General features: G+C 48.8%; 2 protein-coding genes across 3 annotated transcripts in view; one reads left to right on the top strand and one right to left on the bottom strand.

Annotated features, from left to right (window-relative positions):
* The window catches only part of PDXDC1 (pyridoxal dependent decarboxylase domain containing 1), a 51827-nt gene extending 40527 nt beyond the window's left edge, over window positions 1-11300 (top strand). For both annotated transcript variants that reach the window (XM_057747788.1, XM_057747789.1), the window contains 10 exons: window positions 537-600; window positions 3222-3310; window positions 4432-4537; window positions 6048-6219; window positions 6789-6907; window positions 7186-7307; window positions 8277-8369; window positions 8458-8554; window positions 9447-9551; window positions 10073-11300. In XM_057747788.1, coding sequence (XP_057603771.1) covers window positions 537-600; window positions 3222-3310; window positions 4432-4537; window positions 6048-6219; window positions 6789-6907; window positions 7186-7307; window positions 8277-8369; window positions 8458-8554; window positions 9447-9551; window positions 10073-10311 — 1206 coding nt within the window. In that variant the 3' untranslated portion in view covers window positions 10312-11300. The remainder of the gene's footprint in view (window positions 1-536; window positions 601-3221; window positions 3311-4431; window positions 4538-6047; window positions 6220-6788; window positions 6908-7185; window positions 7308-8276; window positions 8370-8457; window positions 8555-9446; window positions 9552-10072) is intronic.
* Window positions 11301-12223: 923 nt separating this feature from the next.
* Window positions 12224-26392, bottom strand: NTAN1 (N-terminal asparagine amidase). Its single transcript, XM_057747790.1, has 10 exons — window positions 26162-26392; window positions 20184-20286; window positions 20042-20107; window positions 19648-19756; window positions 17650-17723; window positions 16115-16168; window positions 15515-15568; window positions 14403-14500; window positions 12969-13082; window positions 12224-12565 (listed from the first exon to the last, which is right to left on the bottom strand). Exons 1-10 carry the CDS (start codon window positions 26240-26242, stop codon window positions 12386-12388), a joined length of 933 nt encoding a protein of 310 aa, XP_057603773.1. The 5' UTR covers window positions 26243-26392; the 3' UTR covers window positions 12224-12385.
* Window positions 26393-26673: the final 281 nt, after the last annotated feature.

The following is a 26673-nucleotide window of genomic DNA, read 5'->3' as shown; positions in this document are numbered from 1 at the left end:
CCGTCAGTCCTGCCTGAGGTGGCGTTATTTCTGAATTCTTAAAAGCGTGGTCTCTCAGCACTGATTCTAGTGCCACTATTTCCTTGCCTTTTTTGATCTTTGATGTAAGACCCATGTTTATCCATGGTTATTAAAATTTCCTCATGCTTTTCATTTTCAACGTACCGGTCAGTGTCAGATATTATAATTCAGGCACGTATTCTTGGAACTGGCTTATGATTATTTCTAAGAATTTTACTAAACCCTTGATTCTTGTTTCTCTAGCAACTGAAATTAACCTTTGAACTTTTTTATGTGGTTTTTGTGGTGGTTGTTTTTTTTTTCCCCTCCATGCAGCTTGCGGGATATTAGTTCCCCAGCCAGGGATTGAACCCAGGCCCAGGCAGTGGAAGCACCGAGTTCTAACCACTGGACCACTAGGGAATTCCCTTTATGTGTTACGTGCAGCATCTGTAGCCTATTTTTCAAGCTCACTGTTTGATTTTGTAGGTGTTTGGAATTTAGTTACTTGGTAATAATCAGATTCCATTTTTTAGGTGGAAGATGAGCTCAGTTCTCCAGTGGTAGTGTTCAGATTTTTCCAGGAATTACCAGGCTCAGGTAGGTGATTTTTTTTTTTAAGAACTTTTATTGAGATACAGTTAACAGACAATAAACTGCATATATTTAGAGTGTACTATTTGGTATCCCAATCTCCCAATTCATTCCCCCTCAACCCTCCCTGTTTTCCCCACTTGGTGTCCATATGTTTGTTCTCTACATCTGTGTCTCTATTTCTGCCTTGCAAACCGGTTGATTTGTACCATTTTTCTGTAGTCCACATATATGTGTTAATATACGATATTTGTTTTTCTCTTTCTGACTCACTTCACTCTATATGACAGTCTCTAGTCATATGGTAGTTCTATTTTTAGTTTTGCAAGGAACCTCCATACTGTTCTCCTTAGTGGCTGTATCAATTTACAGTCCCGCCAACAGTGCAAGAGCGTTCCCTTTTCTCTACACCCTCTCTAGCATTTACTGTTTGTAGATTTTCTGATGATGCCCATTCTAACTGGTGTGAGGTGATACCTCATTGTCGTTTTGATTTGCATTTCTCTAATAATTAGTGATGTTGAGCAGCTTTTCATGTGCCTTTTGGCCATTCAGGTAGGTGATTTTAAAAAGAGGATTATTTTTCTGTCTGTGTTTAAGGGCTTTGAATTTTAAACCACTTCTGGTTAACTAGAGTCCAAAATATTTTGATTGCTAAAATAGTGTCATCATTTCAAAAAGAATTTAACAATGTTCACAAGAACTCCAGACCTATTTGCCTTAGCATTTTCCTGCCACTTTCCTATGATTAAATCAGTAGTTTCCAAACACCAGTCCCTGGACTAGTGCTGGAATGAATGAGAGAGAGTCTCTTGAAAATAGAGTTGGGGGGACTTCCCTGGTGGCACAGTGGTTAAGAATCCACCTGCCAATGCAGGGGACACGTGTTTGATCCCTGGTCCGGGAAGATCCCACACGCCATGGAGCAACTAAGCCCGTTGGCCACAACTACTGAGCCTGTGCTCTGGAGCCTGTGAGCCACGACTATTGAGCCCACGCACCTAGAGTCTGTGCTCTGCAACAAGAGAAGCCACTGCAATAAGAAGCTCGCACACCGCAACGAAGAGTAGCCCCTGCTCACTGCAGCTAGGGAAAGCCTGGGCATAGCAACGAAGACCCAACACAGCCAATAAATAAATAAGTTTATTTAAAAAGAAAAGAAAGAAAATAGAGTTGGGGGCCTTACTTCCTAAGTATTTTGATTCAGTGAGCTGGATCCAGGAATCTCTGTCTTTAAAGAATGTCCCAAGTGCCCCCTACCTAGTCCAGGGCTCTGTTATTTTTCACCTGACAGCCAGGGTCCCCTCTCACCTGACCTCTCACTTCCATACATTCCACACACTCCATTCCAGTCTGTTCTCCACATCCTGTCACTTCCCTGCCCAGAAGCCCGCGTATCCTCCCGTTGCACGTGGATGAGGTCCAGGCTCTGGACAGGCCTCACAGAGCCCGCGGGGCCTAGCCCTTGCCGTCCCCTCCGACTTCCTCTTCTTGCTCACTGTTCTTCCATCAGACTGGTCTTCTCTGAGTCTCTGGAACACTCCACTCTGTCCTAGAGCAGGACCTCTGCCCTGCTGTCCCTCTCACTCTTCTGGCTCCTTCTCACCATTCAGGTCTCCACAGTGTCCACCTCCTCACGGGCACCGTCCTATCCAAGGTGACTCCTTCACATTATATCGGAGCCCTTGCCTTCTTTCAGGGCCCTAACAAGAATATATGGTGATTTCATTTCGTTTCCTTATGCTATTTCTTCAATAGAACGTAAGCACCAACCTGACAAAAACCTTGTCTGCCTCGTATCATACCCCATGCCCAGCACAGCGCCTGGCACAAGCAGGCACCTCGGCCGTTTAACAAAAGGAGGCCAGTCGTGTTGTGAGGCTGGCGTGCTGCTGGGTCCCTGATTTCCCCGCACGGTCCTCAGTGCCTGTAGACTGGTTGGTAACATAATTTTATGCTTTGATTTCCCCTCGAAATTCCTTGAAAGAAAAACTTTTAAAATGAATTTAAGAATTCTATTAATGTGAATGTATTCATGTTGTGTTTTTAATGAGGGAAAAAGAATGTGAAAGCTTTAAACCCTCTGAGACACATTTAGAAAAAAATTTGTGGTTAAAAAAAACCCATAAGTTTACCATCATAACCATTTTAAAGTGTACAGTTCAGTAGTGTTAAATATACTCACATCGCTGCACAACAGCTCTCCAGAATTTTTTCATCTTGCAAAACTGAAACTTCATACCCATTAAACACTAACTCCTATGCCCCCTGCCCCCGGCACCCCCCATTCTGCTCTCTGTCTCTGTGAGTTGGACGACTTTACCTCGTGTTAGGGAATCACACAGTGCTTGTCTTTCTGTGACTGGCTTATTTCGTTTAGCATAAAGTCTTCGGGGCGCATCACGTGGAGCACGTGACAGGCTGTTCTCACCTCTGCGGCTGTGCACTCCGGCGTGTGCACGTGCCACGTCGCGTTCATTCACTGTGAGACGTACGTTTGGTTTCTGCAAAATTGGAGACGTTTCTCTCACATGAACGTTGGGCGCTACGTGAAGCAGAGTTGGAGGGGTGAGTTGTCATTAGCTGTGTTTCTGGGAGGCAAACCCCCTCTCCGTGTTCCGTGTCAGATCCAGGACTTAATGCTGTGCCGGCATCCAGCGTGGCCCCGTCAGCAGCTGGCCGGGAGAGGCACTCGTGCGATGCCCTGAACCACTGGGTAAGAATGGCTGCCGCATGCCCTGTCTTCTGTGTCCTGGATGGTGGGAGAACACATGGTCCTGTCTGGGAAAGCAGAAACCCGCAGGGGGAGCCTCCTGTGAAGGTGCAGGGCTTCGTCCTGGGCTTCTTAAGCAGACCACAGCCCCACCTGCTTGTGCCAGGTGCTGTGCCGGGCACGGCTTCCGACAGGTCCTGTTAGCACTGTTTCTGTAGGTTCCTCATGGGACGTTTCCCTGCGGCTGTGCAAGGCTGAACAGCAACATGCAAAACGTGGCCTGTGGTGCACCCCCCTGGAGCTCTGGTGACACCAGAAGCATGTGGGCCAGACCCCTGCATGCCTGTGGCCGTCTGGTGCCATGGGTCAAGGGCATTACGCTTTAGCTGCCTTTTGACACTGAAATCGTACCTCCTGGATTTGGGTATAAAGAATATTGTAAACAGTGTAAAGGTGTGTTCACCAGAGCAGTCCCACTCCTAGCAAGACACTGGACCTGCCTCCAGTGGCTAGGACTCTGCGTCCAGTGCTGGGGGCACGGGTTTGATCTCTGGTCTGGGAACCAAGGTCCCGCAACAATGACAACAAAACCAACAAAACAAAAGTTGCACATGCCCCGCCTAGGGGTTTTGGCAAATAGTTTACGGTGCATCCACTCAGTGGTGTGCAGAACAGCCAGTGTGAACCACTTCGCTGCATGTTTATGGCACAGGGGAAATGGCCATTGTAAGTTGTGTGAAAGAATGCAGGTTATTACACAGCATGTGGAATGTCATGTCTTATAACAACAACAGAAGATACACACACGCACAGAGGATCTGGAGGGTGGGGTTGGTTATACTAACAGTGGGTGTTTCTCAGTGGTGTATTATGAGTCAGTTTTTTTTCTTTTTTTAGTTTACCTGTATTGACTAGATTTTTCTATAATGAACATAGATTTTTTAGTAAGAAAAAAAATGTAAAATTTACAGTTTTTAAAAAGAAGGCGCCGTAAGTAAAGAAAATCCGAGATGAAAGTAGCCTCCAGGAGCTTCCTGGGTCTGGGCTGCGTGACCGAGGGCAGGTCCGGAGACCCTGGATTCCCTCCTTGCAGGAGTGTGTTCATTCTGCCCCTTTCCCTGCAGCTGGGAGAGCAGCTGAAGCAGCTGGTGCCTGCGAGCGGCCTCACGGTCATGGATCTGGATGCCGAGGGCACGTGCATGCGGTTCAGCCCCCTGATGACGGCGGCAGGTAACCAGTCTCCATGGCTCGGCCTCGGTGTCGTCCTGGGTGCACCAGGGGCGTGTCTGTCAAAGTGCAGGCTGTGGGGCTGCTTAGCTTTTCCTTGTGATAGTCTGTGCTCTCTCTGGAGAGGCTTTTCCTTTTCTTTTGGGTGAGTTTAGGTAGATTAACCTTCTGGCATAACTTCTCAGAAAGAGAGACCTCTGAAGGCGTTTGAATTCCTGGGTTTTGATGTCCTGTGACCCTTTGTTTTCTGTTCAGTGGTTCTCAGTCCAGACTGACCTTAGAATCCCTGTGGAGCTCTGAAAACTCCCAGCGCCCGGCCCCAGTTGCAGAGATGCTGGTGACTGTGTGTACTTGGAGCAGAGCCTGGGCATCAAGTAGGCCAGTGCAGGCCAAGGACCACGGTTGTGGACATTTTAGAGGGCAGTAGAGCTGGAAGCACCTGGACTTTTATGACAAAGTCCTGGGGGTTCTTGTCCCCCCTCGGCCATTTCACACCCGTGGGACCTGGAGCAAGTGTCTTATCTCCAGACCTGTCCCCACCACCTCATAGTGGTGACGTGACGATTACTGTGAGATTGTGACCATGAAATGTGTTGGGTAGTGGCTGGCATATTTTATAGTAGGCACTTAAAAATAAGCTGAAAAGAGATGCCTTAAAATCTGATTGTGCTTTTCTCTGAGACGATTTAAACATTTTCAGAAAATGTTTGATGGTTTTTTGTGAGGTGTTTTCAATATTTTTTGAAAGATATTTTTCTCAAAGACATCAAAGTGGCGAAGTGCAGGCAACTGTCCTGCACAGAGAGGCCACCGTGAAGATGGCCAGTAGTCTCCAGACCTTCTAGGAGTCTCTGCTCCTGCTATGCAGGGGGCCCAGCCCCAGAGGCTTAGCCTCTGAACCTGGAAAAGCTAGCTCCGGACACTCCAGGCCACCTGTGTCGAGGCTTAGATCACATAAGCCTTTGAATCAGTGGAAGTGAGGGTGTAGTGTTGTTGCCAAGACTCTTGGATCCCTGAACCCTGAGACCTCTCAGGCTCTGACCTTCAAAGTACTTGGTGCTGTTGCCATCATCACCCTGCCCTTCCTCCCCACCCCCGCCTCCTACAGCCCCCCTCTTTCTCTCCATGATATCAACGTGGAGTGAGAACTGTGTGGTTGCCTCTTTGTTTCTAACCTGTAATATGATGTTTTAACTTGACTTAAGCAGAGTCTTTCTGTGAGTAGAGTCTGATTTCTATGGTAGGATTTTATTGTGTATTAAATCAGAGGGGCTAATTCTATCTTCTGTATAAGAAAAAAATGTGTCTATACCCGGAGCAGCCAGCTTTATGAATTTTTAACACCTGATTCTTCCATATCTGGGTTTAGTGGCTTTTTTTTTTAAACTCCTCAGCTCCAGCTAATTGGCTGTACCTAGAGCTGCTGACTTCCTGACAGCGGAAGTGGGAGCACCACCCCCTCATTTTCAGCCATTCCTTAAGCGTCTGCCTAACATTCTGTGCACGTGTTCAGTGTTAGGAACTCAGGGCGAGGATGTGGACCAGCTCGTAGCCTGCATCCAGAGCAAGCTGCCGGTCCTGACCTGTACACTGCAGCTGCGAGAGGAGTTCAAGCAGGAGGTGATGGGCACGGCAGGCCTCTTATACGTTGACGACCCCAACTGGCCTGGAATAGGCGTTGTCAGGTATGGTGTAAAGACCATGCGTGGGTCATTTTGTGAACCAGCGTAGAAATCTAAGATGGAAGTCCACCTAGATGTGCTGGGCATTTACAAGAGCACAGAGGGCAGATGGCCCAGCACACACTCAGGGGAGTAGGAGCCGCCGTGTGTTCTTTCTGTGCCAACTTGCAAGTTATTAGGAGAACTACATATGGTGCAGCACTGATGCACGTACAGAGAACTACAGCTCACTAAGGAGAACCCACTTCCCAGCAGGCACAAGTCCTCGACCCTCTGGTTCCTGTGGCCCCTTCGTCCCCTCTATGGATGGGGAAGCCTCCTGTTCCTCTCCCAAGCAATGGGACTTCCCGACCTCACCCCTCCTGAATTTCATGCACCTGGAGACTTGGGCTTCCCTTGGGACATTCTGAAAGGTTTTGATCTTGAGACCCTCCGAGCGGCTCCTTTGCCCTTCGTCTCATTCCATGCCCTTGGTAACTTCCAGGAGCTTCTACTCCCCCTGTCATCCTGTGTCGGAAGAGACACTTGATCTTGCAGATGACTGAAGCATTGTTATGTGATGCTGTTTACAGGTATGAACACGCCAGTGATGATAAGGGCAGTTTGAAATTGGATCCAGAAGGGGAAAAAATCCATGCTGGACTCCTGAAAAAGTTAAATGAACTGGAATCTGACCTTACATTTAAAATGGGTAATTACTCCTTCTGTAAATCAACTGTGAACTTTGGAAGCCGTCTTCTAACTGGTTAAAGGGAAATGGGCTGCCTTAGCTAGTTTAGTTCTTCCTAGGGTGAGCAAGCTCCCCGCCCCTTCTGCAGCCTCTCTGGGTCCCGTCTCGTTAGATCCCCATCCTCACTCCCTTGGGAAGGCTCCTCCGTGCCTGGTCACGCTGCTGTACAAGGAGCAGCCCGTATCTGACTCGTGACAGAGGACTTGGGAACCAAGTCAGTCTGTTGTTTCTGCCCACAGGCCCTGAGTATAAAAGCATGAAGAGCTGTATTTACATTGGCATGGCGAGTGACGACATAGATGTTTCCGAGCTAGTGGAGACCATCACAGTCACAGCCCGAGAAATCGAGGAAAACTCCAGGGTCCGTAAGACTAATCAGTGTCTCATTCCTTTTCTGGGTTTTCCCTGGGCAAGTAGCTTAAATCACAGAGGAAGAAGCTGTCCTTGGCTGTGTCTGTTCATTCTTTCCCCAAGTTTTTAAAGGCTTCCTGTGAGCCAGGCATTGTGCAGGCATCAGGGATGCCAGCGATGGGATGCAGCCCCTGCCTGCAGGGAACTCACAAGCCCACATGGGGAAGAGACGCATGTAAGCAAGTGAGGTGGCAAATGCTGTGGACAGAGGTCAGGGGAGGCTGTGCGTTCAGGAAGATGCTTTCACCTCCCCGAACAAGGCCGGAAGAGTTCCTGATTAGAGCTGGGTCTGAGGCTGGAGGGGGGGTGATGCTTCTGCTAACAGAACTTTCCGCCAGTAATAGACCTGCTTCCCTTGGCCGCTTGGCATCGAGGACCAGGCTGTCAGGCTTACAGGACGCTCTCCACACCAGATATGCAAGTCACTAGAAATCACTCAAAAGGAGAGAAAAGGAACCAAAGCAAGATTAGTGTGAGCGGAGACAGAAACCTGTGTCATGTGATTCACTTTTAGGAGTAGGGGTGTGGAAGAGAAGGGGTTTGAAGTGAAACCTAGGAGCCAACTGTATTCACTCTTGGGTGGACTTCTTGAAGTTTCTTCCAAACCCGCCTGTTTCACTTCTGCCTCCGTTTCTGTGAATGTTGAGCGTGTGTCTATTTTCTGTTGATAAGACATTCAGATCCTAGGGACAGTTATTTCTTTCCCTGGCAAATGAGGCTGGTCACCAAGGTATGTCTGCCTAGGCCTGCTTCAGCATTTTGACCTCTTCTGTTTGATTTTCTGTTTTATTTTGACACTGGCATTTTAAAGTGCCATTTACTAACATGCTTTTGAAAAATGTCCCCAGCGCTATGTTCATAGTTCTAGGCCCCCAGCAAGAAGCTTAGACAAATCATGCCTTTCTTGGTCTTAACACAGCTTCTGGAAAACATGACAGAAGTGGTTCGGAAAGGAATTCAGGAAGCTCAGGTTCAACTGCAGAAGGCAAATGAGGAGCGGCTCCTGGAAGAGGTGAGGCTGCAGGGCGGGCTCCCCTGCTGACCTCGGGCTGGGCGCCGGCCTCCGCACAGTGGCCTCGAGCAACGCTTATGTTTTGCAGGGGGTATTGCGGCAGATCCCCGTGGTAGGGTCCGTGCTGAATTGGTTTTCTCCAGTACAGGCTTCACAGAAGGGAAGGACTTTTAACCTAACGGCAGGTAGGACTGACTTCCTCCCGGCTCCCTTTCATCTGGAGAGTTTTGCCGGATGCCCTGAGACTCCACACTCGTGCTGAGGGGTCTGTCTGTGTCCCAGCCTTCACGCCAGGCAGTGGGCCAGGACTCTGTGAGAGGAGGCGAGGTCTGTCTGCCCCTGGGACTCTGTCCTCTTCCCCCTCCTGCACCAACAGCTGAAATAGCATGAGAGCAGATGCCTCTTGTCCCCAGTGGACTCCTCTTCCTGGGGTCCAGCGTCCTGTCCTCTAGACTGTGCCTTGGGCATTTTGGTTCAGTGTTAAGATTCCTTGCAGTCGTCATGAGTGTTCTGCCTCGGCAGAGGGCTGCTTTGGCCGGGGCAAGTGAAAGATCGTAGTCTGTAGCACTGAGCCATTTTTTTTCAGACCAGGCAACCAGCACGTATTACCAGCTGCTGGGATTTGGAGATGATATTGAGCTGCACGCTCCTCCCTCTTGTTCTACTCGTGGAACAATTCCCTGAACCTGGAGCTTATATTGTCATATGACGGCAAGGGATAATCTGACTTGCAGCCTGCCGAGCCGCAGCCTTTAGCACAGAGGCACCCGTTCCTTGTTGCTAACGGACACTTGCCACCAGGGGCCTGGCTCCCCAGGCGAGCTTGGCTCCCCCGCACCGCTGGCTGGCTGTTTTCACACGTACCCGGGATACCTGGGGAGACAAGGCTGAAACACCCCAGCAGGACCGGGACTCGTGGGCACAGCTGCGAGGTGGCTTTGTGGACTCCCGGACGCGTCAGGAGACCGGGGCCTCCAGCAGGAAGCTCATCAGGGAACGAGGCTGGGCAGGGCCCCCCGCCGGGGCCGCCTGCGCCAGGAGCTCCCTCCACACCTCCCCACCCCCCTCTTCCCGCAGGTTCCCTGGAGTCCACGGAACATACGTACGTGTACAAAGTACAAGGCTCGGGAGTAACACCGCCTCAGACCCCCTCAGGCACTCGCACTAAACAGAGACTTCCAGGTACGTCGTGTCTCCCATGTCGGAGTTCATTAACACTGAAGAAAATGGGCTGTGTTTCCTTTGGGAAAACAGACCGTTGCATCCTGTGACGCTTTTCCCGTTTGGTATTACCTGCATTCCTTTGTGTTCTTGATTCTTTAACCCAAAGTCCTGTTTCTGTTCATTTAAGAACAGCCGTCACTGCCCTTTCAGCCGTTTCAGAGCCGTGGGAAGTACCTGGGTAGCACTCCCCGGGGGGAGGCTGGGGCCTGGAGAGCTGGCGTCACGTGTCACCTGGTGTCCACTTCCCCAGGCTTTTCCTGACCAAGGTTCCCTCAGAGTCCCCGGTGCTGAAGGCATGTTAGTGTCACTCAGGCTCTCATTTCTCACCTCATCACTTAAATGCTTCAAAGCCGGTGATCCCAGGGATTTCTGCTGAAGCAGCTGTGATTAAATAAAGCGATTGCATAGAGCACAGACAGCTTCTACTGCAAGAGTGTCCTTTTCCGAGTGTTCAGTGCTGTTCATGGATCTTCCTCTAGGCCAGAAGCCTTTTAAAAGGTCCCTAAGAGGTTCTGATGCCGTGAGCGAGACCAGCTCCGTCAGTCACATTGAAGACTTAGAGAAGATGGAGCACCTGTCGGGTGGGCAAGATGCCACAGGAGCGAACAGCCCTGAGCAGCACCCAGAGGCACCCACCCCTTCGGGAGCCGAGCAGCCTGGGGCCCTCCACCCGCAAGATGACCACCCACAGGTAGAAGAACCGGAGAGCTTGAGATAAAACTCAGTGTTTGCTTGGAGACTGTACTGAACGTTGTTTCAGGGAAGGTAAAGTTATTCTGAAAATGTGAATTGTGCCACATGCTAATATGCGAGAAATTACTGTTGTTTGTGCTTAACTGGGATTTTTGCACAAATATGTGCCTGAAAGCCAGGATTCTGGGAGGGCAATTGCCTTGTCTCATTTTGTGGGTATGTACTGATAGAACAACCAACAACTGCTGTTTCTGTCTGTCCAACTGTAATAGTACCATCCCCCTACCCCCCCCCCCCCCCAGGTACCACAAACACTTTATTCATGAAGAACACTTAGCATTTCAAGTGCCTGCCACTTGAAACACCTGCTCTTATCTTTCCAAACATACTTGTAAGAAGTTACATAATAACCTTCTAGTAAGACAGCTTTCTTTAGAAGTCCCTGGGTTTTCTGCTGCCCTGCTGCAGGGGAGAGACCCACAGCGTTCTTTGCCATCTGTTTTCCTTGGTGTTTAGTTTGATCAGGTTGCCGTATACAACTGGATTGTGTTTGGCTTGAAGGAGAATGGGTTTCGATGGGGTTGTAAATAAGAGTGTCAGAAGCCCTCTCCTCTCCCCCAGTTGCTGCTTTCCCGGGACATCAGTAAGGACCATGTCCGCTCAAGCTGTGGCAGGGCTGTCTAGCAGGTTAGACCTGGCAGTGCTTCTGTCTGACTCAGCTCTGCCACAGATCTGTTTCTCCCTTTCTATACTATTTGTAAACAAATTAAAGGACTCCTCTATTAAGAATACCTGTAAAGACTCTTCTTGACCATATTATATATATGTATATTTTTAAATACTGGTAAAGCTTTTAAATTGGCATACAAGTACAGACTGTACTCATTTCTATGTTTAATATCTGAAACCTCAATAGATGCTACTCTTAAGAGCCTCGTATTAAATATGTCGTGTCACACCTCATTACGTTAAAATTCTAAATTCAGTACACCTTTGACCTGTTCTCCTGGGAGCTTCTGTCCCACTAGCAGCTCACCCCTTTGGGTCCAACTCATAAACAAGAACCAGAAGTGTAATCTTTCTCAGGCTCATTAAGCCAGACTACTGCTGAAATAATTGGAAGTAAACCCTTGATAACTGCCCATTTCTGCTTTTCCAAAAGCACTGCATCACTGCATTTATCATAGGGTAACGGCCCCTGTGCCTTTTAGTCCAGCAAAGTCTAGCTATGGGACACCGTAAGACGGTGGGAATTCACATTGGATTTGGACTGTAGTATCGAAAGCCTTAGTTATACCACATTAAGCCTATAATTACACTCTGATTTGATGTGATTTCTGGTATCTGGCACTTGTCAAAATGCAATTTTCCTTTTTCTTTTCTTTCTTTCTTTTTGGGGGGGGTGCATATGATTAAATAAAGTCTTCCCTGTTTATTTGGTGCAATGAAGTATAGCAGATAAAATGGGGGAAGGGGAAATTATCACCTTTAACAAGATTAATTTTTAAATGTTTTTATATATATTTGAAATTGTTAAATTGGTTTTGCTGAAACAGAATTTCACCCTTGAGATACTATTTGAATGTTGGTTTCAATAAAGGTTCTTGAAATTGTTACCACTGCGTTCTCTTCGTAAATCATAGCATTCATTGGGCATGGTAACTTCCTTTTGGATAGCAACTTCAGAAAAATAAAGCTTTCTAAAAATACAACATCAGTTTTGGATTTGATGCTTCAAAAATATTTTGAGGTCAAAAAAAAAATCTCTGAGATGTATAAATTCTCACCAAACTTTACTGCATTTTAAATATTCTTTTACTAATTTAGCAGAATTAGACCTACCCAAGTATCTGAAATAGCTGCTTATAGACCAGTGAGAAAGCCAGCTTCTCCTCTGCCTCTTATTACTAACCAAAAAGTAAACCTAAACAAATGCCTTTGCCAAAATAAGATTTTATTTTAAAGTCATTTGAAAAACACTGAGTAAGGAAAGAGACCTAAGACTCAACAGATGCAGATTCCAAATTCATATTCTCGCCTACCCCCACCAGTGGTCTTTTGTCATGCCCATAAGTTGCTTTCTTTGGTAACTCCTATTTTTAGCTTCCTGGAGAAGAGATCTTTTCCCATAAGCCATCTTCATTTTTTTTGTAGAGTAGAGCCTTATTTCCAGGAAACAGCGTGTTAGTTGGAGAAGGGTATTTCTTTAAAAACATCAAGGTAGATCTGATATGTTCAACAAAGTGGGGGGGCTCAGCCAGAGGTGACGTGGAAAGGTTCTGGAAAAATAAGATTTGGGGCATTAGAGGAAGACCCCTGCTCTGTTCCCTACTTTGATAAAGATGTCAGAGTCTCTCTGTGCTCCTTAAACGTTAGTCAGGCTGTTCTCAGATCACTGTATAAAGATATGTGAGTTGTAAAGTCACATAAGAAATGAGGTGTCCTGGGTTCACGAGAACAAAGCAGTTGGTTGCCTGCTGCTGCCCTGCGCAGATGTCCATCCAGGACTCCACGTCCCCCCAGTGGACACAGCAGCTAAACAGTATCTGCCAAAGGCATCCTCCAAATAAACAATGAAGGAAAAGCAAAGCTGCTGTTATCTAGTCCAAACCCTTTTTTTTCTTACAGATGAGGAAACCAGGGTCCAGAGAGTTAAGATTTACCCAACCTGTAAATTCTCACCTCTAGTATTTGCTTATCACCTTGCTGCAACCAGAAATCCACATGGGGAAATGGCATCCAGGAATACGGTCCTATACGAAGTTGTTCTGTCTTTGCATCGTAAATACTAATCATCTGAAAAAGAACATTTCAAGGATAGAATTTAAGGAATGTTATCAGCTTAAACCCTACCTTCAATGCAAGCTCCAGTGTAGTCTTGAAGTTAAGGCATTTATCTGGGCGATAAGCGTCTTTCAAATTTTGTCTCACACTAACAGAAGCTGCTGCTTACTGAATACTTCCCACCTGTCAGGTACTGCACTTTGTGGGAAACAGACATTATTTTCTTCAGTTCTGACAACAATCCTGCAGGAAGATGGCGTTTTTCCCATTTTGGTTGGAAACCTGAGGCTCGGAGACAGGCCTGTTACGCACGGTCGTGTGTCAGTAAACATCAGGGCCAGGCCGGACCCAGGTGTGTCCACTGAAGTCCGTGCTCCCACTGCTGTGTGGTGCACTGCCTCACTTACACCCGAGTAACCTTGGAACTTAAAAGCACACACGCCTGTTGCCCCATCAAAAGAAAAGAAAAGCCAATTTGTAAAAATATTAATCTGCCAAATGATCAATTCCCTGAATTCTCACATGTGCCAATGGTGGTTTTCAGCTTAACCAGCAATGTTCGATTTTGGTTACTGAAACTAAAATATGTCCTGAATCTTCGCTAAATCCAGGCTGTTATGCTACTTGAGAGGCTACAAAAGGAACCCTAACAATGTCAGGGTTGGCGAAACAGACCATTGAGTCCATACATTTCCAATGAAAATGGCAGCATTTCTAAGTGAGCAGATTCCTTTTGGGTGCTCTGAATGCAATTTCTATTTTTTTCACACTGAGCATTTTAAAAACAATTCTTTCACCCATTCCTCAAACGGCATATAAGTCTTAGGCTTTTATTTTCCTAACTTTTAAAATGAAGGTGTTCATTAAAAAGCACCCTAAGGCAGTCAGACTTTTAAAGTGATCTGAATATTCCTAGGATTAATGAATTCATCCTAGCAAAGTGGTCTTCAGTGGCTTGGTCCAGAGGAGACAGTGACCCTGAGGTGCAGAGGGGAGAGGGCTCCTCTTTCCCTTCGCGCTCCTTTCTTTGCAGAAACTTCACTTGTCAAGTTCTTACAAAAGTAAAAGGCACTCATTCTGTTTGGATCTGGATGCTGGCTGTTCATGTACCTGCCCAACATCTTCCCGGCAGAGACCCGGGCTCTTGAGCTTATAACCGAAAACATTCTTTATTCTTCCACACGGTGTGTATGTGGTGGTTCCTGATCACGTACAGCTTTAACGGAGTGGACGTAAGCGTTTCACTGCTGAGGCCTATAAAGCTGAGGGCTTTGCAGTTTGATGCCCCTTCTTCCCCTTAACCCTGGGACACAAAGGTGATCTCAAACTTACTGGTCCTCCTGTTAAAGCTCGGGCGGCGCGCAGCTCCTCCTCCGGACCTCGGTCTTGAAAGGAGGCTCTGTAGATCTCTGCGGTTTTGATGTTGACAGCTGTGAGGGACAACAGGATGACTTCCAATTGACAAAAGCCACGAGGGCTGGCACCACCTCACACATCTACCACCTCACACATCTACCACCTCACGTAACAGAAAGGGGATGAGTCTCCCTCAGAGAGAGAAGAGTGGAAACTGAACAGAGTTACTCTTGTGTGTCTGTAGCTTTCCCCTTCCTGGAAAGGGAGACTGCAACCCTTCAGCCAAGCATCTCACTCAGAAGAGCTGAGGCCTGCGCTAGACTAGGTAAGACCTGGTTCCACAGCAAGGGCCGCCCCCATGCGGGAGGCGCGCCGTCTCCTAAGGCAGCGCGTGGCCAGGCCTCCCTGGTCAGCCCCATGACCAAACACGGCTGCAGACGTGGCCTGGGATGGGGGCCAAGTCTGGTGTTTGTGTGTTGGTTTTTACTGTTCCAGACATACAAGGTATGGAGAATAAAGCGGTGACCACCCAGCCAAATACATCAAATGTTCCAGAGACAGCAGGAGCCCTCTGTAAAGACAGCCAGTCTCACCCTAGTGCAGCCTCGGGAGTCCTCGGGGCTGTCACAAAGAGGGGGGAAAGTACTGGGTCTTCCTTAGCCTGACAGTTGCGTAATTTCCTTGTAGGATCTTTGTTCTCAATCAAAACATTAGTTTGCTAAGTATAAGAAGATTCAAATACTCTGCTTCAGCTCCCTAGGACTGGCTGCAGAAAAGCAGAGAGGCCTCTGGGAGGAGCAGAGCCCACTGACATTCAGCCGCCCCCTAAGCGGGGGTGATGCCTACACTGTTTGCTACCCGTTTCCCTTCACAGCCTTAGGATGTGGACGTTTTCTCTGTTCTGTGGGTAAAGGTTAGAGAAGGTAAACTACTCGCCCAGGTCGCCCAGCAGACACACAGGAGTCCAGATCTGCACCTGAGGCTGTGACACACCACCAGCAGCAGGCTCGCTAGCGGTGGACCCGGCCTTTAACCAGAGCTGCTTGTCAGTGGGAGACCAATAAGCCCTCCAGTCACATGCTACTCACCAATGCCATAAATTATTGGAAAGTGGTTTTCATTTTCTTCCCGGTCATTTAATTCTAACACATTAAAAAAAAAAGAAATTTTAAGGTCTAACTTTTAAGAAATACTAAACAATTGCTATTATTTTCTGTACATAAAGGCCAAGAAGGAGCCCCCACTGCAAAGGAGGGGAACTCAGAACATGAAAAGGGCAGTGTCCCTGCTTCCCTGCTGAGCCTCGGAGCGGTGAGGTTAGAGCGAACAAGCCGCCTCTCCGGAGTGCGTGCCTCCCAGCCGCCTACATGCGTGGCGGAGCTCCTCTCCGGGGTCTGCCCCTCCCCCTTCCCAGGAGTGCAGAGGAGGCTGCTGAGGACCCCAAGGAAGGACAGAGGAGTTGCACTCAAGGGGGGTCAGGATCTCGACTGAGGTGGAGCGGGACTTGGGCGTGGGGAGGGCAGGGAAGGCCATCCAAGCAGATACGGGAAAAGCCGGAGCAAGGCAGCACAGCATCGACAAGGGTGGCGTCTACGATGGCGACACAGGTGCTGGGTCCTCCTTTAGGGGCGAGGGCAAAACATCCCCCAGATCTACAGCTCTGCTTTGGGAAAGATGGCAGAGCTCACCTGTCACACATAGTGTCACCAAGTGAATGTCATCCTCTTGTCTGTCAAATTCACCTACAATGAGAATTTAAAAATTGATGTCAAAAAAAAGTTCCTTTAGGGACTTCCCTGGTGGTCCAGTGGGTAAGACTCCACACTCCCAATGCAGGGGGCCCGGGTTCAATCCCTGGTCTGGGAACTAGGTCCCATGTGCATGCCACAACTAAGAAGTCCACACGCCGCAACTAAAAAAAGATCCCACATGCCGCACCTAGAAAGATCCCACGTGCTGCAACTAAGACCTGGTACAGCCTAAATAAACAAACAAAACAAAAACCAACCCCCCCCCCCAAATCCATCTGCCAATATGTAAGCCAGTTGTGAGCTGTATGCAGTATACAAAAGATTTCAGGCATTTGATGCACAATTAAAAAGTCCCTTTAAATAGCGGAGCATATGCTGAACAAGTCAGGAAGGGGACAGAGAGTGGGCGCCACCAGCCTCCCATCTATCAGCGGTCAGACCCATGTGCGCTAACGCCCAGAACCCCGCCTGCCCAGGACAGATGCTGCTAGCCTCAAGCTCAAAGGAAACGTCAACCAAAGCTTTGCATTCTTCTCTCCATTCTGAGAGGCTGGGGGACAAACTCATTCATAAGATTTTTACCCTCTTCCTAAAGAACTTTTTCCTGATTATCAGTCATAAAAAATATGATCATTAAGAAAAATTTGGAAGATACAGGAGGAATATGTGGATTTTTAAAGGCAGGACTGTACAGGCCTTTAATGCCCATAATGCTAGCAGTTAACACTCAGTGTATTTCCTGCCACGTTTGTCCAGTGCACAGCTGAGCTCAGATACCATGTAGACAACTTATGTCCTGATTGTTTTGTATATATGTGTTTTCCCATGTAATTCAAACCTCTTCCTAAGTGTTATTTTTTAACGGCTATATAATTGCTTCTCTACTAATGGACTTTAGATTATTTCCTATTGTAAATAATGTTCTACTGCCCATCCTTGGGCTTAAATCTCTGTGCACATTTCAGATTATTTTCTTAGGGGAATTACCGGGTCCATGATAGACCATGATGCCAAATGGCTTTCCTGACAGGCTGCACCAACGTACATTCTGGTGCTGCAGGAAACACCCACCTTGTTGCCTCATGCTTAATTAACACAGAACAACATCTTTTTGGGGGGGAGAGGGGGAACATTTGCTAATTTAACGGGAAAAATGGTATTATCAAGGTTTTAATTCTCTGCAGATTAAAACGGACATTTCTGCCTGGAGGGTGGTTCTGTTTTCACACAATTCACAGCGCTCACACTTTCGGGAGGCATCACGTGCTATTCTGAAAGAAAATCTTGTCCTCATCCCATTAGCTCTAAGCATTTGCTCTTTGCTATCCAGTCTATATGGAAGATTCCACGCTGAGCAATTTGTGTGGCTCCAAGCAGGTGTGCCCCTCATAGGTTCTATACTAATTGGGATTTTTATCTAAGCAAAAATAGATACACATTTTTATCAAATTTGAGGAAAAGAGTGAACTTACTAAGAAGCTGATGAGTCAGCTTTTGTGACAGCTGCCTGTCGTCACTGAAGCCTCCCACGAGGTGCACTTCCAGCCTGGCAAAGAGATGGGAAGCAGTCAGAGGCCGAACAGCATGGGACGGCGTGTGCTGGGTCTGCAGTGAACTTCAGCTCTCGGCTCCCGGGCCGCGGTGCACTGGGACCCTGCCTGGGTGCCCCCCAGGGCCGAGAGCAGCTGTGTCTTATCACAAACATGATGCCACCTCGAGGCAGAGGGTAAGAAAGGCTGTTTTGGAAGACAACGACCATGTCACACGATCGACTCACCCCAGCGTGAGGCTTCCAAAACCTCTTAAAAGTCTCGGCCTAAGAGGACCTGGGATGCAGAATGGGGAAAGGATGGGACTGACGCAGCATGGGTGCCATCTCCTCTACCGCCTCCTGGAGACACGGCGTCTCATCTCCGTTTTACAGAGAAGGAAACTGGGTCTGTGTCTAAATCACGTGCTTATCGACCAGCTTTTCCCAAAGTGTGTTCCCCTGAACACTGGCCGCCTGAGACAGAAAGGTGTACTTGGGGGTAAATGAGTTTGGGAAGCCTCGCCCACTCCCCAGGGCAGTCACCACACACAGCCAAGCTCCAGGAAGCCCCGCAGCTGGGAAAACCACACCGCCTTTGTTAACACTGAGTGTTCCACGTTCGCTTCTCCACTAACCCATGGTCATCAGCCTGTGACGACCTGGCGACCAGAGCTCGGGAACGTGCAGCCGCACTTCACACTCCCTTCTACTGACAGACAAAATCCTCCTGAGGAATGACCCAGAATCTTCTGCGTCAGCAGCACCAGGCAAAACATCAGGTAGCCTCATGATATCTGCTATCTCACACCCATGTGCTGAGAATCACAGAGCTGGGCCCATGGCCCAGTCCGGCTACGTAACCTGCGGGTCCCAGCAGGCTGGCAACTGCACAGGTCACGAGGCCACGAGGCTGGCCCAGCCTGTCGCAGACCCGGCAGAAGGAGAGTTCAGTTTACACACTGATCTGTGTTACACGAGTGAAAGTCTGAGAGGCTGACTTTTTCAACCCCTGGGATTCTAACAACTTGCATAGGACTGGACTAGTTCATTCAAATGAACTGCTGCCTTAGACTTCAAATCAGATGAGAGCAAGGCCTGCCAACCAGAAAGGGGAGGGGACAGGCGTGAACACTGGCCAGACAGCCAGGCCAGGGTCACAGGCCTCCTGCTCGACTAGCTGAGTGACTCTGGGAAGCCGAATCTCCCGGCCGCACATGGGAAACTGAGGTGGTCACCCTTTCTGTCACCCGTAAGAGGGTCAGGTGCTGTGGTGGACGCCCAGGGCGTGCGTCAGCTCTTGCACAGAATCCGCAACACTGAGAACGGCACCGCCTTCCTCCTGGCCTTCCCCAGCTGCTCCCCGGCCTTGTTCTCCTCACAGCTTGGAAACAGGAGGCAGATGGATCAGTCCGAGGCGGGGAAGCTAGCAGCACAGAGTGAGTCTGAGTTTGCCCAGAACCACCCAGCACAGCTGTCCTCCACTAGCATCCCATTCTGCTGTCCCCTTGCTGTGGAAGATGAGCCCCTGGGGGGCAGGGTGTGTCTACTCTGGTCACCGCTATGTCGCTGGCACCGATGACAAGTTCTAGCTCACAGGAAACGTTCAACGAACAACTTCTGAAGGAATGAAGAGATTCCACTGCTAGGGTGTAGCAAGGCATCATCTGACACACAGACGTCTAAGAGCACATACTGAGAACTGAACTACAGGTTCGAAGTCCAAGCTTCCCTCTGATTCCCTACCCGTACCCGCCACCCACTCGCTCCCTCAGCAGCTGCTGATGGTGGGGCCGACCCTGGGCCACGTGCTGCTCCAGGAGGGCGAGGCGACCACTGCGCTGGGGACAGCCCACGTCGCTGGAACTCCTGCCACGGCTGTTTCCGCTACGCGATGGTGCCAAGTTCCCACTGTCACAAAAGAGAGTAGCGTGGAGCTCACCTTCCACATTGAGTGTGGTCGGAAAAGGATTTTATGGAGTTCACGATCAAGGGGACCTCAGCTTTGGTGTCGGTTCCGTCACAGTGTGTCAGGCAGGTAGCCCCATTACCTGAAGAACAAGGGCGAAACGACTCATGTTATTCCCGATGAGAACTCAGGGAGCAGGCCAGGTCTATGCCTGTCCATTCGGACTGCCTCATCTCTGATCAGCCTGTAAGAAGGAAAAAATGGAGACGTCTGGGCTGCCCAGCCAACCCATCTGACCAGGGCTGCAGGGAGGGGCCATGCAGACGGAGAAGAGGTAAGCAGAGCCAAGAAACGCAAATGGAGAAAGTCATGGTCCCACGTGTTGGGTCCGTTTAAGTAACGCTTTCCTTCATCTCTCTCATCATACCTGTGTGCCTCAGGACCACAATGTGACAAGTGGTGGCATCATCAGAACCCAGAATGGAGATGGAGCCTGTTTAAAAAAGAAATAAAATAAAATATCCAATAGCCTTTGGGGATAACGCCCAATTCACTGCTTCCTAACCTACCATCCTTTGGGGAGGTCACTGCAAGCTCTCTTTGCTGAACATACAGAAGGCCCTGGGGTCCCACTTGTTGAACAGACTGACCTCTGAGAAGTCTGGCTCTTTCCTGTTCAATTAAAAAAAAAAAATAAAATAGTGATGGCAATTAGTGAGGACTGAGTAACTAGAGAGGTGGAGAGAGCCAAAGTGTGCCCTACGTGGGAAACACACACTCGTGAGGTCTGAGCTGTGTGTATCATCGACAGAAAGGCTAAAATAAAAAGGCAGCAGCAGTAACTACCATGTGGAACAATGTGAAAGAAACAAGGAAGTTCTGCTCTTTTTTCACTCTGTAGAACAAGGTTCTAGTACCTGTGAAAAGGGATGCAAAAATCCTTTTCCATGGTTCTTTACAATTGTAAAGAGGATCAGATCATACAGACTAGGGGATCGGGTGGCTCAGAAATCACAGCCCTTTTTCACTTTCTTTAAAGAGGAGGAGGGGTCCAGACCTTCCCTATCTCCTGACCTAGTCATCCCACCTCTGGAAATCTGTACTACGGAAATAACCCAAAACACGCTCATCCCTGTGCCATCCAGAATGGCACAAAGCTGGGGACAGCAACAGAAAAGGCAGGCAAATTATGCAGAACCAACTCACAACGGCTAACTGGACAGTCATGAAAAAGGAGACTATGGGAAAAGAGTTTGGAAATGTAAACTGAAGAGCAGGATACGAGAGTAAAAACCAAAAATTTAAGCTGTAAATATGCTATTAACACAGCAATGCTAGAACTGTTGCTACACAGGGAACAAGGCTGGAAGGAAATCCCCCAGCAGAACCATGACTGTGTTAGAACAGGGCAAACACAAGTCCTTTACCTGTTGCTCTGGTCCTTTCTCTATTCTCCAAAGATTCTAGGATGTCATTATGTTATTAAAGTAGAAAACCAAAAAGGAGCTTATTCATAAATAAGCAAATTTATGAAAAGATAGGTTAATATTAGGTGTTGAAATTTTGACTAATGGAACATTTGTATAAATTCTTATGTAGTAAGCCTGGCAGGGGTGGGAAATGCAGGTGGTTAATTCTTTAATGAGAAATAAACTTTTTTTTTTAATGTCAAATTGATACATCACTAAAATGTACCATAATTTCCTTCTTACTTGCAACAAATAAACTCCTCAATAAACAATTTCCTAACCAAGTGTGCAAATACAGAGTGTGTATGTACTGTCTAGACTGGGGGACATTTTTATAGTCTTACACTGGCTTCTGGCCATTCCTCACAGCTGCTAATTTAGGTTAGTGCTTGCTCACTTAATAAAACACAAGAGATGTAAAAGAACACGATGGTCCGCTTGATGAGTTATAGAGGGTTCTCTTTTAATAAATTTCCATTAATTGGAAACAAGACAGCAGTCAGAATGAAACCAGACCCTCCATTTAAGAAAGGAATTAAGTTGAGGTTAGTAGATGCAAACTCTTACATATAGAAAGGATAAACAACAGGTCCTACTGTGTAGCAGAGGGAACTACATTCAATATCCAGTAATAAACCATAATGGAAAAAATATGAAAGAGAATATGTATATAACTGAATCAGTTTGCTGTATGGCAGAAATTAACACATTGTAAATCAATTATACTTTTTAAATTTTTTTTTAAAAAAGAGAGGAACTAAGGACTGAGTGAAGTGCAGCATGAGATCAGAGGGCATGAGTCAGGGAGGAAGAGATGCAGCCAACTGTGCAGAAACTCACAACACTCCCACAGCAGTGAGCACTTTTCACTTCCACACCACTTCTCACCTTAGTTCAAGATAAGATAAAGGAGAATGCAGAACTTCCTTTTCGTTATTCCTTTAATACTTACCTCCTCTTGCTTTTTTCGGGGAAGGGGAGGGAGGAGACAAGGAAAATTTTTACCACTCATTTTCACAGCTTGGTCACCAGCCAAAAGCAAAGCTACTGCTGAGAAATGAATTATCACTCTCATACCCAAGACCAAAAATCACAACATCTCTCATCAACACAACTCCTATTATTTCCCAGAGAAACAGAAGCACAAGTTATCAGGAGAGAGAATGGCCAGAATGCAAAAACAGCAACACTGCTTTGGTCTTTCACTTTAAAAAATGAAAAAAATGTTAGCCAAAGTTCTCCTCTATGGAAAAACACACGGTCCTACTTTATCAACTCACATGCTTTCTGAAATAAAAGCAGCCCATTTTCTCAACTTTTTTTTATTCTCTGGACACTCAGATTCAAGAAAAAACATCTGTTCCCTCAGTCTCTCCCTGCTACCACTCATCCTCATTTCCCATGGCAATGGCACTGTTCTCTTAACCCAGGGGTCAGTACACTTGATTCGGAGAAGGGCCAGACGGTAAATATTTTGGGCTTTGCAGACCGTGCAGTCTCAGCTCCTCGGCATGAAAGCAGCACAGATGACACGTGACAAGTGGCTGTGGCTGGGTCCCCAGAAAACTATTTACGGGCAACACTGAAATTTGAATTTCATGTGATTTCATATAATTTCTTGTCCCACAAAGTATTATTCTTCTTTTTCCCCCTACTATTTAAAAATGTAAAAACCACTTTTGGCTGGCGGGCCATCCACCAACAGGATGTGGCCCGTGGCTGTAGCTGGCTGACCCCTGTGTTCACCAATGGCTGAGCTGCACCCTAGAGGATGACCGGGTACCCCTTACCAACGCTGCCAGACTCTGTCCATTCTTCTTTCAAAAACGGGAGAGCAAGTATGAGGGCACTGCCAGACACAGCCCTCGGAACTAAGCCTTCTTCCCACCCCCATGGGTGCTACCTTATCTGTCTTTGCTTCCCATACACCTAAATTCCTGTAGTACAGCACTTGGCGGGAGACGCAGAGCATGATGGTGCGGGGGTGGGGCGCTCCCTGAGCCAGTGACCTGGGCATGTCCCCCCCTCTGGGAAACAGGCTGATGACGGCCACTCCTTAGGCTGCAGGAGGATTAACTGAGAGCAGGTCTGTAGGGGTGGCTGTCACCATTCCCCAACTCCGCTCCCCTGTCCTGACCCCAAGGTCTCCCTTGCCCACTCTGTCCCCTCCCAGGGCTGCCAGCATCACTGCTTCAAAACGCTGATTTTGTTACATCCCTTCTCTGTTCAAAGAAACCTTTCTGAGCAATAATTACAGGGGTTAAAAAGATTTAGCTCTGCACATGTTCCTAATGGGGACGGAGCATAAGCATCTCGCAGGCTTAAGAGCAGGGAGGAAGCTGCGTGGAATTCCATGTGACCATCTCTCACGATGCCTCAGGAGCGGTTTCTGAGCATCCAGCGACTGGTGAAGAGCGAAGGCTCCAGACAGCACCATCCAAAGGCGCTTTCCGCAGCGACGGCACCGATCTGTCCCTGCCCTGTCTCATTCGGCAGCCACTGGCCACACGTGGCTGTCGAGCACTTAAAACGTGGTAGTGTGACTGAGAAGCTACTTTTTAAATTTTATTGAATTTTAATTAACTTAAAGGTAAATCGCCACATGAGACCAGTGGCTACTGCTCAGTGCAGTAGAAGCAAAGGCAGATGGCCAGGGCTGCGACCCGGGCTTCACCACTCACAGGCTGCAGGACCTTGGGAGGCTTACTCCAGCCTCGGGGTCTCAGGGTCCCCACCTGTAAGAGTCCCTGCTTCCGAGGGCTGGGATGCTGTGCGAGTTCCACGGCCTTGCTCTCGCTGTTGTTCCCATTACCCTATGCTAAGCGTAGCTACGGACAGGCTTGTAACTGCTGCTGCACACCCACAACCTACTGTCACGTGAAAGAAGACACACTATAAAACAATATATAGTATGCTATCACGTCAAAAACTATATCGTATACAAAGAAAAACCTCTAAGGATATTTACCAAAATGTGAAGCATGGTTGTGGCCACTGATTCTTTTTTTCTTCCTTTTGAGATTTATAATTTCTATTTTCTTACCAAGGGGACACAACTTGTTAGTAAAAAATAATTAAGCCTTCCATTCCTCCACACTGCGCCTCAGCTGAAAGATGCATCTGCACCCCTGCAACACGGCACTACCTGCCTCTCCTGCTTATCTTCCACTCTGCCCCTCCTGCCGTCTCTGCCAGGGAGACCGGCCAGTCCAGCCACCCCTCAGAGCCCTTCCCCTCCTGCCCATGGGCCACAGGGCACAGTCCAGCTTGCCCAGCTAGAATGCCCTCCCCCTCTCCCCTTCCACATTCCTCTAAGGCAAACGAGTCCCCACTACACAGCCTTTCTAGGCCGTGTCTCCCCAAAGAGGCCAAACCTCCCTTCTAGGGGCCCAGCCGCCCTGGTATCTCACCTCATTCCTCCTCTCTCCACACTGAGGGTGCTGCTTTGCACAATGATCTAAACTTCTTATCAGAAAATTTCAAACAGATATAAAAATCGCGGGTCACCTACATTCTTCAGGCAGCTGCATTTTTTTCTCTTGGTGAGTCCTACTCCCAACTTCATCAGTTAATGGTGTGGCAGTGACACGGTACAAGGAAAGTGCTTAACCTTTAACCTAGTGTCTGCCAGGGTGCCCAGTACGTGTTGGCTAATATTACCATCGTTTTCTTGAAATGCAAGTTGAGAATCACAGAGTGTGATCACTCTTTTTCCTGTCAGTAACACTCCCCACCCCACCCCCCATCTTCCGGGTCATCTTCAGGGGTCATTCTGCTCAGTCATTTGTGTAACAAATATTTACAAAGCACAGATTCACCAACAGGGACTGCCCTGAGGATGCAAAGCTAAGACACACATTCTGTTTGCCTTCAGGAAGCTTACATTCTGAGGGAGAGATCAAGGGAAAATAAAGCAAGCATGCAGACAAATCACCGGGCAACTGTTACAGAAGAAACTTCAAGAACACCTTCCCTAAGCCTACAGACTCAACCAGGTTCCCCTGCTTCATTCTGCAGAGTGAAAGGGGCATTTTTCCCCTTTATGGCACTTAATTAAGTCATGGTATTCGAGCCACTCTGATTAAAATCCATCCCCACCCTATAAATGCCCTGAGTGTAAGGAAAGAGGCAAACACCATACCCAACGTACATTAGGGGCTCAACATGAATCTCTTAAATCAATGAAACGGTTGATTTCCCCTTAACGGGATCTGGGACAAGTGGGAGATTTGGTGTGTGTGTGTGTGTGTGTGTGTGTGTGTGTGTGTGTGTGTGTGTGTGTGTGTGTGTGTGTGTGTGTGTGTGTGTGTGTGTGTGTAGTAAGAAGGAGATTTGGTGTGTGTGTGTGTGTGTGTGTGTGTGTAGTAAGAACCCTTTTCCAAAAAGTCTCTACATAAGCATGGACTCAGAGTTCACAGGTCTAAGGACAAGAGCAGGAAAAAAACAAAAAACCCTTCCGCAGGGTGTGGTCTTCAACACCGCCCAGCTGGGGAAAAACAGGGCCCTTTCTTCTGCCCGAAAATAACCGGGAGCCCCAGGCCCCGGGTCTAGGAGACTAGGCGCCCCGTCAGGACGCGCCTGCCCACCCCGGAACAACCTCCTGCTTCCTGAGGACCCAAGGACAATGCCGCGCTCCCCAAGGGTGGGAATCCCCGGCGAGGGAGCCAGCCAGGGCGCTGCCCAGATTTGCCTAAAGGGGCCAAGTCCGGATTGGGGGTTGGGACCGCCCTGTCTGGGAAGAGGGGGTCCCGGGGTGTCCTCAAGCCCAAGTGCTGGGCGACCTTGGGCAAGTCACTTAACCTCTCTGGGCCCCCGTTCGCTCCTCTGGAAACGAGGAGCGTCAGCAGATGCCCTCTAAGGTCCAAAGAAGGTAAAAGCTCCACAGATGCCTCAAGCGAGGGCAGAACGTCGGCTGCCGGCGGCCCGGGCTCCGGATGTGCCGGCAGCACCCCAGCTGCGCCAAGTTTCAAGCCTGATTCCGGGGAGAGCGGGTGGTGGCGGCGGGGTGAGGAGGGCTCCGGCCCGCCTGCGGGTCCCCTTGCGCCCGCCTCGCAGCCCCCCGCCCGGGCCCTGCTCACCTCCAGAAACGGGTGGGCTCGGACGAGGTCCGCGGCGGACTGAGGCAGCCGCACTCGCCGCCCCTCCACGAGCAGCGGCATCGCGGAGGCGGCCGCCCCGGCAGGCTCAGGGAGGCGGCGGCGGCGGCCTCCCCAGCCCCGGGCCGCCCGCCGCCCCGTCCCCGCCCCCGCCCTCGGGCCGCCCCGCCGCGGGCGCCCCCGGGAAGTGGAGTCCGACGGAGACGGTGCAGCCCCGAGAAGCTGAGGAAATCTCCGGCCGGGCCGCAGGGCCCTATGGGAAACGTAGTCCAAGCGCAGGGGAGACCCCCCCCCCACCCCGCCTCCTCCGCAAGAGACGCTGGGAAATGTAGTCCTGAACGCGTGGGGGCGAGGGAGGGAGCGGAGGAGCTGCGCTTTTCCTGGGCCTTTGCCCTCAGTGCCGGGCTCACGTTTCAGCCAACCCGGCCAGAGTGCGGGCTCTGGGGTCGCCTGCTTAGGTTCATATCACACCTGTACCACTTCTCATAGTGACC

Source organism: Hippopotamus amphibius, chromosome 9, assembly GCF_030028045.1.
Source record: "Hippopotamus amphibius kiboko isolate mHipAmp2 chromosome 9, mHipAmp2.hap2, whole genome shotgun sequence".
NCBI lineage: Eukaryota > Metazoa > Chordata > Mammalia > Artiodactyla > Hippopotamidae > Hippopotamus > Hippopotamus amphibius.
Note: the sequence above shows the minus strand (reverse complement) of the source record. Positions and strands in the feature narration are given on the sequence as shown.